A 20,275-nucleotide genomic window follows, 5' to 3' on the forward strand; every position below is an offset into this window, starting at 1 on the left:
AAAGAAAAGATGAGAAGGATAATAGTAATAGTAATATAGCCCTACTACATCGGTAATAAGACAGTGGTGTGGGAATTAAGCAGAGTGATGGCACAAGGAAAAAAAACTGTCTTTGTATTTAGTTATTTTGGCATGCCTATAGCAGCATCCTAAGGGGAAGAACTGAAACAGTTTATGTCCAGGATGTGAGGGATCTGTAGATATTTTCTCAGCTCTTTTTCTGGTTTATGCAGTATACAGGTCCTCAATGGAAGGTAGGATGGTTGCAATAGTTTTTCTGCAGTCCTAACTATCTGTTGGAAGTCTGTATCTGTCCTGTTTGGCTGGTGTACCAAACCAAACAGTTATAGAATTACAGATGATAGATTCAATAATTCTTCTGTAGAACTGTATCAGCAGCTCCCTGGGCAGTCTGAGCTTTCTAAGTTGATACAGGAAGAACACATTCTTTATTGTGCCTTCTTAATGATTGTTCTAATGTTAGGTGTCCAGTTCAGGTCCTGGGAGATTATAGAACCCAGAAACCTGAAGGTTTACCTATTACACATGATGTAAAAAAAACTGATACATATCTTTGTAAATCTGTGTGAATTCTAGCTAGAGTTTAGATGTTAATTACAAATAATATATTTTAATTAGTAACATTGTTTTATGCTGAAATATTGAAAGGAGCATCTCCCTGCCTTGTAATACAGTTCTACTTATTGCTTACTTGGTTTAGTACTGACAACTAATTGTGTTGGCTTCAAAAACAAAGATATTGCATAGAAAAGGAGATCCTCCACTGTCCAAGGTTAAACATAACAATTATTTCCTAAATATATATGTTTTCTGAAGCCCTGATGAATTTTTGCAGAGTAGATGCAATTTGCTGATGTATTAACAGTGGGAGGCCATTTTGAAAATCATTCCTACCTATTAACCTTAACTATTATTATTCTTTAAAAATAGACAAACTATTAACATAGTTACAGTTACATTAAACTGAACTTACCATGCATGTGCTCTTTAAGTCCCATGGGACAGAGGCTAGATGCAAGAGCTGTTGCTGGACTGTTATCCACAGTGGTCATTTTGGGTCTTCTCTTGCATTCAAATACAGCCAGATCCTTGCATTGCTTATGACAGTTCATTCCACAGTCTTCAAACAAATAAAAACAAAGTCAGCTCATTGGCTTAGTGGCAAAAAGTAAAATACTAATTCCACATACTAATTCTTCTTCTATCTCAACTCCTTTCCTACTTCTTTCCAAATTTTGCAAAAGACCAAAGAACTGCTACACAAACTGTAATTCAGATCTGCTAGAGACAAGGCCTAAAGTGGTTTAATCCCACTATTGTACATGTACAGAACTGCAATGTCATCGGCTTTTCTTTGTTTATGCTGCAGGTTATATATTTATAAGTCAAATTACTCCTTTTAATAAAATTACCTGCCAGTTAATAACCTAAGATGAACATGAACTGATATAACAATCACTGTATATTTTCCTGGTTGTTTCTCCCCAGATTTTGCAGTTACTCAGGAAACGAACATAGCAATAGAGGGATATAGATACAGATGCAGAATTTTTTAGGTTCTAGGTTGTTTATGCTAAAAATCCTATTTCTAAAATAATGTTAAATCTGTTATTCAAGAGAAAAAAAAGAGGCACCACAATGGCCAATTTGCCATCAAAGATGATTTAACTCAAAGTTAATTACCTTTGCACCTATATCCTTGTTTAATAACACCCCAAAGCTAAAAAGATAAGGAAAAACACATTACAATATTGCATTCAAGTTACAACATAAATTTAAGCTGCTCTTTTTCAAATTTTAGTTTCGTGAAATTATCAAAAATGTAACACATATGACTATATAAGCAGGCAAAAATGCCATGCAGGAAACCAATGAAAGAAGAAAGCTTCTTTTTCCCCCTGGAATAAAATTAAAAATCTTCCCCAAACAGTACAATATAGCTAATGGACACAACATAAAATATTGTGTCTTAGTTAATTATTAATCATTGTCTACAATTTTTATAACATTTAAAACAGTATTTTAAAATAATTCCATCTTTATTTTCATTTGCAAACTGCATTTAAAATGATCAAGAGAAGATGCAAGAGTTTCAACTTAATTTATACAAGTTAAGAATAGTTAGCTGCTGGTCTGTGGATTATTATCAAAATTTAAATACAGATCTTTTTCCCTGACTCACATTAAAGCTACTTTCAGTGCAAGGAATTCCAAAAGCTGTTTTTACTGAGAGGTCTCAATATTATTAGAATAATACTATTAAATAATCCCCAAGATTAAAAGTATTAGAAATGGGTAGCATTCCATGCCTTCATATTCATGCTCAGAATGTGGTAAATAACCAAAAAGAATTTGACTTTATAGTACAGAAGAAAATATAACAGGTTTAATGAATTATTTGAAGAGACGGTCAGGATTGGAATATAGCAATTGGAGGATATACTTTGATTTCATACTAAACTTTAGGGAGGCTTAGAAAAGAAAGTAGAAGGAGCAGGTGGAAATTGTGTAATTCTGAAGTCCTTACTATTAAAGACAAATTAAAACTGAACATTGTCAAATATTCATTTTGGACTTCAAAAAGTAATGTTAATAAACTTAAAGCAATGATAATAGGATCCCACAGTAGGTGAAGCTAAAAAAAAAACCTCAACATGGATGCAAATTTCTAAAGTAGGAGATCTCAAAAGCACAACCGCAAAAAAATTCAGATATGTACAGTGAAAAACAAAAGGTCAACTGCTTTGTAAAGAACACAAAAGTGTAGCAGAAAACAAAGCAAACAGAACTATCAAACTCTCATTTGTTTCAGTATTCTTCAACAAAATATGTATTCTACTAAGAAATAGTGAAGCACAAAATGAAGGACTAACCTTTGAGGCTGGTAGAAACAAGATTATGAATACTGATTTATTTTGAATGAGTTTAAATCTCTAGGACAAAAAGAATCACTTCTACTACTGAGGTAATATTTATGTATTACCTTTGAGATATTTTCAAAGAGCAATGAAGGACTATAGAACTGAAAGAGTGAAAGTCTGATCTTATCTACAAAAAAGGATCAGGGGAGAAAAAGAACCAGGAGACTACAGAGGAATATCTGGATCCTAAAAATACTAAAGGTATAAGTCTACAAAACATTGCAAAAATTACAAAATGCAATACCATTATCAGAAGTCATCATGGATTTGTTAAACTAGCCAGACTAACAAATCTAGCCAGACCCCATCAGGTTTTTGATTAAGTAACTTCCTTTTAAAATTGTGGGAATACTATAGGCATAATATATTTGAATTTGTCAAAGTACCTATAATATGCTGATTATTTAAATGTGGAATGGATGGCATGACAAATTAAACAGCTTGTAAACCACACTCAAAGAACACTTAGAAATGGTTCATCATCAAATTGAAAAGAAGCATTAAGTGGGGGCCACAAGTATCAATCCTGGAATTCTACTCTTTTTATTATTATTGTTTTGAATGATGAAGTGAAATGGAAGAAATGCTTATCAAATTTGCAGAATAATAATAATTTAGGGATAAGTAATATATCACCAGAGAGAAATGAAAAATAATAATCAATTATTTGAGATTTTAGAAATGTACTGTAAGCAACAGAATGAAATTTAACAAATACAATGACAAAGTTTTTCACTTAGAAAACCAAAATCAAATGTTATAAATACGGGAGACAGAATACCTGATTTAGCAAAATTACTTTCAAAAGAGGTATTAGAATAGCAGTTGATTGAAAAGTGAATGGTATAGTTGTAAAGAAGGCAAATAATTTGATTATAATGAAGGCAAATTACATTTTAGGCTGCGTCAAAAAAAAGCATGATTTCCAAATCACAAGCAATAATAATTCCATTTCATTCTTCTTTGGTTAGACTCCTACTCCAACTACCGTATCCAAATTCTGGGTACCACACTTTAACAAGGACTCAGACAAATAGAAACAGATTCAGAGAACGGCATAAAGATAAGCAGAAGACTGGAAACTAAAACTAAGAAGAGAGATCAAAGGAGGAGGGTATGTTTAGCTTTGAGTAAACATTATTTTGTGGAATGTCGATATGAAAGCACCCTTCAAATACTTGAAAGGGTATCACATCAAAGAAAGTCACATTTTTCCTAGCTCATTCCAAAGTGCAGGACACGCAACAAAATATTTAAGTTAAAGGAAGGCAAAGTACTGACTGTGAAACATAATCCTTTAACAGTAACAGTGGTTCCACGGTAGTAGAACAATTAACAAAAGCAACGGTGGTTTTGTTAATGTGTTGAGAAGGAGGTTAGATATCAACTAGTTGCTTTAATTTGGATTCCTATGCATAGCAAAAGTTAGACCAGATGGCTTAAATGGTTCCTATCAAAATACTATAGCCAGGGACAGTTAAATCTCCTCCCCATGAAGACACCAGGAACTTCTGCCATAAATTATAAGTGAAAGCTATGAAATAAATGTCTGGAGATTAGTGAGAGCTCTGAGATATCATCATGGTAAACTACCTTTGATAATAATACAGATGTTTCAATAACCAAATATATTTTCAAAGCTTAAGGACACATATAGAAGGTGAGAATGCCTTGTCATTGCCTTCAAAGGACATCTAATGGTTGACATTTATTTACATTCAGTTCTATTGAATTCTATGATGGAAAGATGCCTCCATTGAATCAGATCATTGGTTAATCTGATGTTGCATCAGCAACTTTTCAGGATTTACATATACTCAGAGGACTCAGAGTTCTAGAGCTAAAACTGAAAATCTCTGAAATTTGACCTAAAACCTTAATTATGCAAAGCATGCAGCTCATAATGAGGGAATTTACAGGTTAACAGTAAATAAGTATTAAGGGCACAAAAATGAAATGAAATGAAACAAATTCCATAGTAACAAAAAGCTGGAGTTACTATTTCAACCAAACATTACCTGATAACAATTTGTTATACACACTGTGAGATATAATTTTACTTTTCAAATACCCCCCTACCCCCAAGCTTACAAATCCAGCACAGTTGTCACAGAATGTCGGCTTTAGGTAAGTGGTCTCCTGGAAATTGTGGGCAAAGCCAAGGCCTAATTTTGAATAGATTGAACTGGCCCTCATGAAATAGGCTGTTATTTCATCCTTGCTAATCAGACCTTCCCTGCAAACAAACAAACAAACAAACAAACAAACAAACAAACAAACAGGTCAGTTGAGGCTTAATGTATCTAAATCAGAAGGAATTAACAGTGTCTCCCTCCTTCATTTCAATTCAGCCACACATCTATCAGCTCATTAATATAAAAGCACTAATTTCATTTTCACAGCAAAGAATATTTAGAAGTACATGAAACACACAAGCACACACCCTACATGATCCTGCCAAGGAGATCACAAGGGCTCCTTCATAGTTCTTCAAAACCAGCTTGAGAAGTAGCCTTCACAAATAATCTTGAGCATGGTGTACAATTATCAAAACAAAGAAGCAGGCCGGGGAATAATTACCTCCAATGTACCGTATATACTTGAGTATAAGCCGACTCGAGTATAAGCCGAGACCCCCAATTTCACCCCCAAAAACTGGAAAAAGTTATTGACTCGAGTATAAGCCGATCCGCCGTTCTGCAAGCCTCTGCCGCCAGCAGAGGCTCGATCCGCCATTTTGCAAGCCTGAATACACAGGAATACCCTGTGTAGCCGCGGCTCGTCGGCAGGTCTCCGTTCCTCCTGCCGACCTTTGGGGAGGTTTGGGCGCCTCCCCAAACCTCCCCAAACCTCGGCAGGTCTCCGTTCCTCCTGCCGACCTTTGGGGAGGTTTGGGCGCCTCCCCAAACCTCCCCAAAGCTCGGCAGGTCTCCGTTCCTCCGCGCAGACCTGCCGACCTTTGGGGAGGTTTGGGCGCCTCCCCAAACGTCCCCAAACCTCGGCAGGTCTCCGTTCCTGTTTGGGGAGGTTTGGGCGCCTCCCCAAACGTCCCCAAACCTCGGCAGGTCTCCGTTCCTGTTTGGGGAGGTTTGGGCGCCTCCCCAAACCTCCCCAAGCCTCGGCAGGTCTCCGTTCCTCCGCGCAGACCTGCCGACCTTTGGGGAGGTTTGGGCGCCTCCCCAAACGTCCCCAAACCTCGGCAGGTCTCCGTTCCTGTTTGGGGAGGTTTGGGCGCCTCCCCAAACGTCCCCAAACCTCGGCAGGTCTCCGTTCCTCCGCGCAGACCTGCCGACCTTTGGGGAGGTTTGGGCGCCTCCCCAAACGTCCCCAAACCTCGGCAGGTCTCCGTTCCTGTTTGGGGAGGTTTGGGCGCCTCCCCAAACCTCCCCAAACCTCGGCAGGTCTCCGTTCCTGTTTGGGGAGGTTTGGGCGCCTCCCCAAACCTCCCCAAGCCTCGGCAGGTCTCCGTTCCTCCGCGCAGACCTGCCGACCTTTGGGGAGGTTTGGGCGCCTCCCCAAACGTCCCCAAACCTCGGCAGGTCTCCGTTCCTGTTTGGGGAGGTTTGGGCGCCTCCCCAAACGTCCCCAAACCTCGGCAGGTCTCCGTTCCTCCGCGCAGACCTGCCGACCTTTGGGGAGGTTTGGGCGCCTCCCCAAACGTCCCCAAACCTCGGCAGGTCTCCGTTCCTGTTTGGGGAGGTTTGGGCGCCTCCCCAAACCTCCCCAAACCTCCCCAAACCTCGGCAGATCTCCGTTCCTCCGCGCAGACCTGCCGAGGTTTGGGGAGGTTTGGGGAGGCGCCCAAACCTCCCCAAACAGGAACGGAGACCTGCCGAGGTTTGGGGACGTTTGGGGAGGCGCCCAAACCTCCCCAAAGGTCGGCAGGTCTGCGCGGAGGAACGGAGACCTGCCGAGGTTTGGGGACGTTTGGGGAGGCGCCCAAACCTCCCCAAAGGTCGGCAGGAGGAACGGAGACCTGCCGAGGTTTGGGGAGGTTTGGGGAGGCGCCCAAACCTCCCCAAACGTCGGCAGGTCTGCGCGGAGGAACGGAGACCTGCCGAGGTTTGGGGAGACGCCCAAACCTCCCCAAACGTCGGCAAGTCTCCGTTCCTCCGCGCCCTGCCTGCCTGCTTCTTTCCGCTGCGGAAAGAAGCAGGCAGGCAAGGCGCGGAGTTTGGGGAGGTGCGCGCGCACCTCCCCAAACCTCCCCAAACTTCGGCAGGTCTCGGACGGCGGTGGCTTGGGAGAGGTGCGGGCGATCCCGGAAGCACCAAAGCCTCGGCCGCGCACAAGTCCTCGGTAAGTTTTTTTTGTTGACTGGAGTATAAGCCGAAGTGGAATTTTTCAGCCCAAAAAGTGGGCTGAAAAATTCGGCTTATACTCAAGTATATACGGTACCTTCAAATTGCTCTTTATGAATTCTAAGTCTGTTTGAGAGAATGAACAAGCTTAAAGGAGAAGGAAAAATGCACGCTAGGCGTTCTTTAAATATAAAAGCATTTATAATCTCTTGCTCTAAGATCAATTATTTGAAACCTTGCATAATAAGCAAGCTTTTCACTAACATCATCCAACAATCACACAAAGAGAGTAATAGACAAGGCTTGTCAACTGGTCAAAAGCTCAAGGAATGATCCCATCCTCAGTGAGAACCAAACTTAAGGCTTCAAAGATGGTAAGAACAAGGAGGCAATATAAGTATGTACAATTCTATATCACACAAGTCCAATACTTTCTTTGAATAATGATATCCGTAAAAAGATAACCAAGAATACATTATTAGTAAATACCTGTCCTTATCCATTATGCAAAAGGAGAATGGAAAGCTCGCAGCAATCTTCTCAAATTCTTCTTGAGAAATATATCCATCCTGATCATGGTCATAATTTTTAAAAACAGACTGCATGAAGTAATAAGAAAGTAAGAAAAGCTGTAGTTGAAATAAATCAAATACCACTTGAAGTTCCTTAATTAACTAGGAAATTGGATTCTATTGCTTATATTGTTCCTTCCAATTCTATGAAATAGCATTCAATATACAAATAGCAAAATAGAGATTTGGGGTGTTTTACATGGTTTAATTTTAAAGTACTTTTTAAAAAGTATCAAACAATGAAAACTATCAATTTCTCCTTTTCTCTAAAATCATTAAAAATTATCTGGCATTTAAAAGTGTTTCATTTATATACAGTATTTAGCTTCTGCACTCTCTACTAAAATACAGGGTCCCCACTTAGTCCTCTGCATAATATATAATCACAGCATGCAGCTTAGTCAAGTACTTATTTAAAAATTTCATAGAAATTTCAAATAATTTAGTTCTAACATCAAATGATGCAAATGCCCTTTTTTGCAGTGCTATTCCTTCTTTCCCTTCAATTCTTACTTTATTTATTTGTATTCCACCTTTATGATTTTTACAAACAACTCAAGGCAGTGAACATATCCAACATACCTTTCCTCACAACAACAACCCTGTGAAGTGGGTTAGGATGATTGAGAGTAGCTGGCCCAAAGATACCCAGTTGCTTTTATGGCTAAGGCGGGAAACTTGAAATATAAATAAATATAAAACTTGTAGTCTCCTGCTTTCTAGTCTGATACTTAACCATTTATTCTCAAGAGTTTAGCACCATGATTTTCAAGCTACATTTTTCAAACTTTTGTAGCCAGGTCTCAGATTTGCAATCATGTAGAGTGTTAATTTAGGTTACTCTGAAGTTCATTTTTCTGGATTTATATCATGGGAAGCTGCTAGCAGAAATGTTCCTTCACATCATGAATTGAGACAAAGGGGTTAAACTAGACAGTCACTTGTCTGAAATAGTATATAGGTTCTCCTGCTCAAGCAGGGGGCTGGACTAGAAGACCTCCAAGGTCCCTTCCAGTTCTATTCTATTCTATTCTATTCTATTCTATTCTATTCTATTCTATTCTATTCTATTCTATTCTATTCTATTCTATTCTATTCTATTATCATAAAGCCCATGAAGCCCTAGATTTTATTTATTGTAAGTACATAATGGTCTAATACCCATAGGGATGGTAGTATATGGATAGAGGGTAGCCATATATTTCTTCCCAGCCTCTTTGTTTGAAAAGCTGCTTTTGTGGGGGTTTCCAAGCAAAGAACTGGAATGAAATAAAGTAAATGAAAAATAAGTTATTAAGATCTAGAAGCACAGCAGTAGTGCAAACATATTTTCTAGTAATACCCTAATGGACATGGGAATTCTGCAATGAACAGCTGCAACCAATATAGCATGAATCAGGACTCAGAAGACTACATAAAAAAATTATAATAAATAAAACAGCATACTTACATCTACCATTCTCTGGACATGCTTACTAATTATCTTTGGATCAGGTTTGGGGGCAATTCCAGATGCCCAATCTGCTACAACTGGTGGTTTACAAGGTGTCAGTGGCTAAAAAAGTAAAATGTATTTAGATATTTATTGAGGAAAAGCATTCCTAAATGTTTAAAAGCAGTGATATGTTTAGAATATTTCAATATTTAGTATGATACTAGTAAGCATTAATAAAGTGAAGCTGCCGGTTTGGGTAACTCAACTTTGTGTAATATTTTTCTCTTATATATTATATACAGTGTTGCTGAGGATTGAGTGCTACAAAAATTTAATTAGTTAATTAATTTCCCAAATTACGAAAACTACACTTTTACTAATACTCTTGTGTCTGGAAATCTCAATCGGGAACAACATTGGACAGCATCATTAGCCACTACCATAGAGCAAAGTACCTCTTGTGAGGCAGACTGTCTTTGAAAAAGGCAAAAAGGGCATTGTGAATACCCTTTTTTCAGCCACTTCATCCCCTGCACTCTAGGAGATTGCCCTTCATTTTTTTTAAAGTATTGTTTCTGAGGGGGCATAAAACTAATGTCACCAGAAATGGAGGCATTACTGGGGAAAGGACACTTCAAGTCACAAAACCAAATTGGGAGTTGCCCAATCCTTTCATACAGGGAAGACAGTCGGATTTATTATTATTTATTATTTAAGACCCTCAGCTTTAGAAGATCTCTTAAGAATGCATTTGTAACTATCCTCCCCTGTCATTATTGCTGATGGTGTGAAGGTTGGACTGGCCTTTTCCATGATACTGTTGAGTTTGTGAAAAAGAGACTGTGGGTCAGCAATTTCTAAAATTAGATATTTTGTGATTTGGAGGTATTTCGTATTTATGATTTCATTTAGCAGTAGCAGCTCTAGTTCTCTTTTTTACAGCCCTCGCAGACGTTTGTGGTCAAGACGGTTGACAATGATGGCACAGTTTAAGGATTATTGTGTAAGTACTAAAATATTTTACTAGCAGGACAAACTTTTTGGCTTGTATGTATCATATCTTCTGATGATTATACTTAACAAATAAATCATAATTTTAAAAAATGGTTTGAAACTCTAATTTCACATACTTCTTCCCTTCAAAAAAGTTAAGCGAGGTCTTTGGTCAGTGGAAGGTTCCCTATTCTAGCACACTGACTTCCTAAGGAAAGGTTTTGTTGTTGTTGTTGTTGCTATTGTACTTGGATACTGAATTGCTTTTGACTGCCTATTAAATTTTGCCCTAAACCAGGGGTAGGCAACCTTGGCTCTTTCATGACTTGTGGACTTTAACTCCCAGAATTCCTGAGCCATCCTGGCTCAGGAATTCTGGGAGTTGAAGTCCATGAGTCATAAAAGAGCCAAGGTTGCCTACCCCTGCCCTAAACAGTACATGTCTTAGTAGCTAATACTGCTACTGCAACATATAAATGTATGTTTGCAACATATAAGTGCATTTGTATTGCCCTTATTTAATAATTACTATTGTATGCTATATTAAATTATTATAACTGTTGTTGTTGTTGTGATATAATTAAATTAGCTCTACATCCTGTTTTGGAGTAAAATTTCTTACTGTAGCCCGGTGACTTCTTGGCTCTCGTGCATATGAAAGTTCATAAATTTCATCTTCCGTATAGTAAAGGTCAAGTGACAACTGAAAATAAATACAAGAACAGTTTTACTTTTTAAAAGCTATACTGTTCTCCAAAAATGTTGTGCTTTTCTGAATCTGACGTCTCTAATATAGCACAAACACCTAGATATCATAAGTCTAAACATCACAATCAAAAAATGAACACATTTTTCCAGCATTTACCCAAATATATTTTAGTGCTGTAGGTCAGAGCAGAGCAAATATGAGAGTTTCTGATATCAGCAATTGACCTTGCCCCCAAAGCAATTTATTCAAAATCTACTCTCATTTTAAATATATTTTTCTGGAAACAAAAAAAAATACTGGAAATGCAAGCAGTGACAAAATAATTCAGATCTGCTTTGAAGGAAAGTTTAAAAAGGTAAAGGTTAAGGTTCCCCTGCACATGTGCGCTAGTCGTTTCCAACTCTAGGGGCCGGTGCTCATCTCCGTTTCAAAGCCAGCGCTTGTCTGAGGACGTCTCCATGGTCATGTGGCCGGCATGACTAGACGCCAAAGGCGCACGGAACGCTGTTACCTTCCCACCGTAGTGGTCCCTGTTTTTTTACTTGCATTTTTATGTGCTTTCGAACTGCTAGGTTGGCAGAAGCTGGGACGAGTAACAGGCGCTCACTCTGCTACACGGCACTCAGGATTCGACCAGCCAAACTGCTGACCTTCTGATCGACAAGCTCAGCATCCTAGCCCACTGACCCACTTTCAAATCTTAATAGATTACAAGAGGATTTCAGGTTCATGGGATGTAAACTTTCCAATTTAGTCAAACAACCTCCTGTCAGACCTTATTCTGTGACATCTGCTCACATTTACTAGTTGTGGTATCAGGAAAGACAAGTATATAGTCTTCTCTCTTGTCCCTGATTTCGATGTTTTCTAGAAACTATCACAATGAAGCAGAAGATCATGGGCAAATTAATACATAATTTTCATTGTTCCTACAATCTTTCCCTTTGACTGTTCAAGCTGATCCAAAGAGAGGTGACACTGTATGTATCTGTGAGTGAGTGAGTGAGTGTGAGAAAGAGGGGAGTAGGGAGGATTGGAACTAGTTAAATAATATTGACAGTATTTTTAGAGGAGCAATATTAGTAATTAAAATCCTATTTCATTTTTCACAAGAAACCATTTGTATTTATACTCTCACTTAGCTTTACACTAGCTCTGTGGAAGATTACAATCTATTAATTCTGAGCAGGTATCATTTTGCTGAAATATAATTAGAAAAATGTTTTTAAGATTAAGGTCTTAGAGCCAATTCAGATCTTAGTAGCAGAGTGTTATGCTGTCAAAATCTGTTTTCAAGGGTTCAAAGCACAAAGCAACTACTAATGTTCAACCAGCTTCTTATATGATCAGCTACATTCCATTCAATATTCACAGTGAGGGACCACTGACATGGATGTTAAGCAATGTAGTTTTAGGATGGCAACTCTATAATTCTAAATCTTCAGAAATCTAAAATAAATGAAACCCATTTCTGACCCTGACTAAAGTATTCTACAGAAATATGTGTCACAGTACTAAGCAACATACAGTAGGAGCTGGCTCACAAAGCAGTGGAACCAAAGAGTATGTAGAAAACAAATTAACATTGTTTTTTTCAGAAATGAAAGGGATTGCTTTCCTATCAGTTAAATATTTGTACTGTATAGAGTTGAACAGAGACTTTCAATGTGTAACATTCTAAAATAAGTGAAAGCAGATTACATAAAATGCAATCTATAAATATCGACACTTACCGTAAGGAGATGGACAAGATCTTTGTTAGCTTCCAGAGGAGGACCTATCTCCTGCAGCTGTATCAATTCATTAACGTGATTGTACAAAGAATACAATTTGTGCATATTAACTCTTTTATCTTCCAAGTAATCTGGCATAGCTTCATAAAGGGAAATTAAATCTTTCAGATGTACTCCAAGAATAGGGATTTTAAAGTTACTGCACTCATTATAAGCACGTCTGTAATTATCATAGTTCCTACCAGATGATAGCAAATCAGTCATTTCATTGAATATCTAAAGGCAAACCAACAAAAGCAAATTAAGTCAGCTTTGTTCGTAATTTAGTATAATATAATAAATTTTTAGTATAATATAATAAATACCGTAAATCACTGTAGCAAGTTTGCAATGAAACACTATAACATTTATGTTTTGATATAATGCCGTCATAATTAAGAATAATAAGAATAAATTCATGAACCACCCTCCTTGGACATAACTGCAAGAAAGTGATTAAAAGTCTCTGCTTACAATTTAAATTAACCACTGCTATAGTCCATTGAAAGTCACCCTCAAAAATTAGAATTTCAGTCATTATATTTAAGATTAAACACTTACTCAGATTCCCATGTAGTTAATCTAAAATTTGCAGTTCTTCTTTCCAGAAAGATATTATGACAGGTTCTGATATTATTGAATTATGGCTTAGTGTTATAGCCATTTGAGACATATATTCAAGCATTTTGCAATCATACCAGAATCCTATATAACAATCTCTTTTGGAAAATACAGTTTCAGTGGCAAACTTTGACCACAACGAATTAATCATTATTTCCAAACTGCTCAATAGAATAATATTTTTAAAATATTTATGAAGTTCATCATCTTTATGACGTATTAATCTTTGACACCATGTTGGTGAATGGTCTTAAATGGCCTTATAGCCTGAAAGATGGTGTGTTAATTAAAACTCTGCAAATCATTCACAATAATGCATAACAAAATGGCAGAGATGTTGTCCAACCTGTGGCTCAAGGTATGAAATGACAAAAAACCCTCTCAGTATGTATGTCTATATAACAAAGATGCTTCCAGTGGAATTACCACCAAAATAGAATAACTTGGCAAGAGGAAACAGTGCCTAAACATTTGGAACAGCATGTTCAGAAAATTGGAGCTCACTTTGCCTGGTGTCTTTCTAAACTGCTTGCGCAGCTTTAATATGGATATTGGGGAATGAACAAAAACCAGGAAAAAGCACAACTAACCTTATGGATGTCATGAGGAACATGAGAACTTGTTTCTTTAAGTCTAGAGATGGAACTGTGGCAAAGCCCTCCTATCACAGCCATTAATGTGTTGAAATTTTGTAACTGATGAAGTTTCTGTATTTAAAAAGCCAGTACAATTGCTTGATGAAAAATATACTATTTTTGATTAATATAATTGAACTGGGTATTATCTCAATAATATTTAAAGGAACATTTTCCCAATACATTAAATACATTTTTATTCAGTGTTATTAACAAAATTTTGCTCTGTAGTTATCTAACCCACTAACTTTGAGTTAGAGAAATGCTTTTTTTTTAGTTTACAGATTTTTAATGTTGACTTTTTCCCCATAGGAAACGTGATCTGATTAGATAAAAGAACCAGACCTAGCATCAGTATCTAATATAAACAGATGGATACCAAGCCACATGCTCCAAGAAATTCCCGCCCCCCAGGCATATGTTTATCTTGCCCATTTCCTTTTCCTATATTTCTATGGACAGTGGTACTAATGTTCTTGGCAGCTTTTATGCATTTCTCACAATGCAATACTCTGTATCAATCCATTCAGCCCCCATCTAATAATGCTGGCAATGTCAGCTAAGCCCATTCAAAAAGGGAAATGACTGATCACTGCAGCATTTCTAAACACCCCATTTAGCAGCAGGCACTGATAACCTCTTGAGAGCTATGATGGTGATGATGAATTGAAGGTAACACCAATTATTAAATGAACAAATAAAGACTAAAACAAACTGAAAGTAAATCATAACTGAGCTGACCTGAGCCACATGAATGAACTTGATGAATACTTCAGCTCGAAGCTGTGGTGTTGGTCTATTTAATACCATTAGTTGCACCCACTGTGAAATACCATTACAAAGTGTGATTGAGCGTTCCATTGTCGGATTGTCCTTCACACATCCATTTATGATGTAGTTTTGATAATCTGGAAACTTCAGGTAGAGTAACTATTAATTGACAGGTTAAACAAATATAGTTTTACATTAAATTATTTTATGTAATCTCTACAGATAGTCCTCGACTTACAACTGTTCATTTTGATTGTTTGAAGTTATAACAGCAGGTTATCACCATTTTTAATGCTTATGATCATTGCAACAACTCCTTGGTCACATGATCAAAATTCAGATGCTTGGCAACTGTCTCATATTTATGATGGTTGCAGTGTCCTGGGGTCATGTGATCACCTTTTCCGATCTTCTGACAAAGTCAATAGGGAAGTCAGATTCACTTAGCAACCATCTTACTAACTTAATGACTGCAGTGATTCCCTTACAAGAAAGATTGTAAAACGAGGCAAAATTCACTAAATAAATGTCTCGCTTAGCAACAGAATTTTTGGGCTCCATTGTGGTTGTAAGTGGAGAACTACCTGTACTTAAGTTTATGGAAATCTACGGTTATTAAAGTATAATTTGAAGCTAGTTAGCTAGTTTTAAACAACAATTGTCTGGAAAATTGATTAGAAAAATCTCTTATTGTTATGTCAAATGCTGTAAGCCCTTTATGATGGATATGTTATTTTAAGAATCTCCATGCTGAAACTTGCTTTAAAAAAATAATCTACTCAAATCAATTTCCTGCTTTATTTATCAATTTCTATACAGACAGATATTTGCCCTCTATTTTTATATGCAAGATCCACAGTAAAGTATTTTGACTCATTTAAAGTATTTTCCCCTGGCATTTACAACATTTGACACAGTTATTATGGGAATGAGATCCTGAACAAAAACAAAGCAACAGAACATGGACACTACTATGAAATATGCTCTTTCAAAAGCAACTGCTTATTTATTTTAACATCAGTGCATAAAATACCATATTTTCTGGTGTATAAGACGACTGGGCGTATAAGACAACCCCCTACATTTCCTGTTAAATTATAGGGTTTGGGCTATACTCACAGTATAAGACTACCCCTCTTCCAACGCACACCAAATAAAAATTAAAAAACATCAGATTTGATTTTAATATGGTAATTTTAATTCAAATGCTTATGACATGCAGGTACTTAGTAGGAAAACTCACTTATAAACATAAGGCTGTTTGTCATCAAACATGTAAACATAAAACAGTGCAAGTGGATTAAACTTTTCCTAATTCAAGCTTAACATTTCATTACTTGTGGCATAGACAAAAATTATTAAAACATTTAACTAAATATGGCATTCTTTAAAGGTATGCATAAGGAACGCGGTGGCTCTGTGGGTTAGGACGTTGAGCTTGTTGATCAGAAGGCCAGCAGTTTGGCGGGTCGAATCCTGAGTGCTGCGTAACAGAGTGAGCGCCTGTTACTCGTCCCAGCTTCTGCCAACCTAGAAGTTCGAAAGCACGTAAAAATGCAAGTAGAAAAATAGGAACCGCTACAGTGGGAAGGTAACAGCGTTCCGTGCGCCTTTGGCGTCTAGTCATGCCAGCCACATGACCATGGAGACGTCCTCAGACAAATGCTGGCTCTTTGGCTTTGAAACGGAGATGAGCACCGGCCCCTAGAGTTGGAAATGACTAGCACGCATGTGCGGGGGAACCTTTACCTTTTATCTAATTCACTCTAAAACTTTCCCTGCGCAGACCAAATGGGAGATCTGCTCCAGGTTTTCCAGCCAGCCCGCCCAGTTCCTGAGTCAAATGTGTCCTTAGAGCTAAGCAGCTGCTCTGGCTGCTGCATTCCCCACCTGCCTTTCAAGTTGGGATAGACTGCAGCTGCTCTTCAACTTTAGAAGGAAAGACGCCCAGAAGACCCCAGCCTGTAAAAAATAACAGACTGCAGCTTCTTCTCCAATTGGTCCCGCTTTCCCTCCACAGAGCAAATGGGAGATCCACTCCAGGTTTTCCAGCCAGCCCTGTCCCTAAACTTTCAGCACCCGGCGTAGAAGACGACCCCTGACTTTTGAGAAGATTTTCATGGGTTAAAAAGTCGTCTTATACGCCAGAAAATACGGTAGTTCTTTCATTTGTACATAAACAAAATTATCTTAGTATTCATTTATCATCAACTCTGTTATGTAACCAAATGGCCTGTTTAATGCAATCAAGATTGATTTTATTAAAAAAGACAAGGCATTGTTGTTCTTAGCCAACAGCCATTAACCTAAATGGAAAAAATAGGCTATATACAAGCTTAAATATCAATTTTGTGTAAATGGATTGCTGTTTACTAGATGATGATATGGCCAGTTTCCACGACCATTATACTGTATTTTAACTAAGCACATGAGAAAAGCCCTAAAACAAGAGTTCAAAATAAAAAGTACTGACGCATGACTAAGTGAGAATCACCTGAATTGCTAAACTTACATAGGTGGAGACAAGTATACATTGATTCTTTGATCAGGGACTCATTCCAAAGCTTTGAAGCAATCAAGCAAAAGGAGATAAAGAACCAATATTGATAAATTATCTGTCCTTGCTTAGTAACTAACCCCTACTCCATTTTTGCCTTCCTGATGAATGCTATTTTTTGCTGACATACCACTATAAACTAATATGTTGGTCCCCGTGGGCTCAATGTGGCCAGTTGCATTTGTTTTCAGCCTACCACGCTTCCTGGCTCACCTGATTTTATGTTCTTAGCTTTAAACTCAATGGAATAGTTCTCCCACAAGCATAGGCACTACAACTGGTAGGATGAGAAGGAGCCGTAGGCTGAGAGGCAAGGCTTCATTGCTACAGGAAAACCCTTCAACTTATGCAAAATAAGACATATAATTTTTGCTAACCACTCTTACTTAGTCCAATCACTCCCTTCCAGAGATACTGTCCTTCTATATGAAATATGGACCACAGAAAAAGATTTGGCAAATTTGGGTATACTGTGTTTTACATAAGCTTAAGCATGTTTTGTAAGAGCATACTGACTATTAGATGTAGTTGTTTACAAATACAGTATATTTCCTTCCTTCCTTATTTACCAACCATCTATTTCATTTATCCAATCACATACATACATGCATAAATAGTGTGCACAATTATTAAGCAGGTGAGTATATTGACCATATCATCATTTTCATGCATATTTTCCACCTCCAAGCTGTATAAACATGAATGTTTAGTGGATATAAGCATATCAGGAGATATGTATTTGTCTCATGAGGGAGGGTGCGGCCTAAGGAGAGCAACACCCTATATCAAAGTGTGCGTAATTATTAGGCAGCTTCTTTTCCTCAGGCAAAATGGGTCAAAAAAGAGATTTAACTGACTCTGAAAAGTCAAAAATTGTAAAAAATCTTTCAGAGGGATGCAGCACTCTAGAAATTGCTAAGATATTGGGGCGTGATCACAGAACCATCAAATGTTTTGAATCCATCTTCAACCCTAAAAGATCCAACTAGTTCATCTTTAATAATATTAGTCCATACCAGTACCCCACCTCCACTTTGCTGGTGTCTGTGTTGAAGTGGAGCTCTGTGCCCATTACTGATTCAGCCACAGGCCCATTCAACTAGTTCATCAAAAGTCACTCTCATCCATAAAACCTTTGAAAAAAATCTGTCTTCAGATATTTCTTGGCCCAGTGTTGCCATTTCAACTTACGTGTGTTGTTCAGTGGTGATCAGGTTTCAGCCTTCCTTACCTTGGCCATGTCTCTGAGCACTGAACACCTTGAACTTCTGGGCACTCCAAGTAGGTTGCAGTTCTGGAATATGACAGCACTGGAGGATGATGGGTTCCTGGGAGTTTAACATTGGATTTTTCTCAAATCTTTGGCAGTTAATGGCATCTTTTTTTCTCGCTTCTTGCAACCCTGTTGACTATTTGCAACAAAACATTTGATGGTTCTGTGATCACACCCCAGTGTCTTAGCAATTTCAAGAGTGCTGCATCCCTCTGAAAGACTTTTTATAATTTTTTATTTTTCAGAGTCAGTTAAATCTCTTTTTTGACACATTTTGCCTGAGGAAAAGAAGCTGCCTAATAATTACGAACACTTTGATATAGGGTGTTGATCTCCTTAGGCCACACCCTCCCTCATTACATAAATACACATCACCTGATATGCTTATATCCACTAAGCATTCAGGTTTATACAGCTTGGAGGTGGAAAATATGCATGAAAATGATGGTATGGTCAATATACTCACTTGCCTAATAATTGCGCACAGTGTGTGTGTCAGGACCCACCTCAATCCACATCTTAGGAAATAAGAACTCTTGGATGCAAGTTTAGTCCAAAAGGAAAATGTTTACTAGGATGGAATCGATTGTGGCAATACAAGACGGAATCTAACAAAGTTACATTTCAATCCTACAGTATATAAAGCATTCCCATTTCAGCCCCTCCCCTCATCCATTTGGTCAGGCTCTCATCATTTGCTTAGGTGTCAGGTCCTTCCATGGGAAAGGGAACTCTCCTTGGTTTTATGGTTATTGCTTTTCTTTTTAGTTGTAAATGAAGATGCAATCCAGATCTGTCTCTCCCCCTCCCTCCCCCAGTTCAAATGTTCCCTGTTGTTTGAAGATCGCCTAAAGTCTATCCTCTCCCCCCCCTTCGGAGAGATGGCAGAATCCCCAGAATAAGCACATTGTTCTACCTATACATTTATGAAATGTGATATAAATGGATTCTGACATTGTGTGTAGAATATACATATACATACATACATACATACATACATACATACATACATATATATTCTACAATTAAATCATTAGAAAATTTTACTTAGAAATGGAAGAAGGCCAGTCATGCCAAACAATAATTTAAGTTAATTGTACTTAAGAGCACAGATACATCAACAGTGTCATTTGTCCTAAGAAAGATCTATTTCCAACATATAATAATAATAAGAATAAGAATAAGAATAATAATAATAATAATAATAATAATAATAATAATAATAATAATAATAAGAAGAAGAAGAAGAAGAAGAAGAAGAAGAAGAAGAAGAAGAAGAAGAAGAAGTAGTAGTAGTAGTAGTAGTAGAAGTAGTTGGAAGGGACCTTGGAGGTCATCTAGTCCAACCCTCTGCTCAGGCAGGAAACCTTATACCATTTCAGGCAAATGGCTGTCCAGTCTCTTCTTAAAAACCTCCAGTGTTGGAGCATTCACCACCTCTGGAGGCAGGTTGTTCCACTGGTTTTGAATGATAATTAGGGAGAGGGCCAGTCAAATTTCAACCAACTAAATTTCAAGGTGCACAAACAATACATACTACAACTGAAAGGTGCACTTATTAATTTTGTCCACACCACTGCCTGTTGTTCCCAGTATGACTACATTTATTGGACCAATTTTAATTCAAGATGGAATGGGAAGGAGATACTTCCAACTCCTTCAAATTTTTGACTAACAAATGGACTCTTGCTTCT

At 37.7% G+C, this 20,275-nt stretch overlaps 1 protein-coding gene across 2 annotated transcripts in view; it reads right to left on the reverse strand.

Moving 5' to 3' along the window:
* RASGRP1 (RAS guanyl releasing protein 1) overlaps positions 1-20,275 on the reverse strand; it is a 31,043-nt gene that overhangs the window by 6,911 nt on the left and 3,857 nt on the right. Inside the window, exons 4-12 of one of the 2 annotated variants that reach the window (XM_083348130.1) lie at positions 14,722-14,895; positions 13,936-14,052; positions 12,686-12,961; positions 10,866-10,946; positions 9,266-9,370; positions 7,733-7,842; positions 5,034-5,178; positions 1,705-1,741; positions 995-1,141 (exon numbers count right to left, since the gene is read on the reverse strand). In XM_083348130.1, the coding sequence (XP_083204256.1) occupies positions 995-1,141; positions 1,705-1,741; positions 5,034-5,178; positions 7,733-7,842; positions 9,266-9,370; positions 10,866-10,946; positions 12,686-12,961; positions 13,936-14,052; positions 14,722-14,895 (1,192 nt within the window). Of the gene's footprint in view, positions 1-994; positions 1,142-1,704; positions 1,742-5,033; positions 5,179-7,732; positions 7,843-9,265; positions 9,371-10,865; positions 10,947-12,685; positions 12,962-13,935; positions 14,053-14,721; positions 14,911-20,275 lie in introns of both variants that reach the window. The other variant, XM_083348129.1, reaches the window with a different exon arrangement.

The sequence above is a fragment of the Vipera ursinii genome, assembly GCF_947247035.1.
Source record: "Vipera ursinii genome assembly, chromosome: 1".
NCBI classification, from domain to species: Eukaryota; Metazoa; Chordata; class Lepidosauria; order Squamata; family Viperidae; genus Vipera; species Vipera ursinii.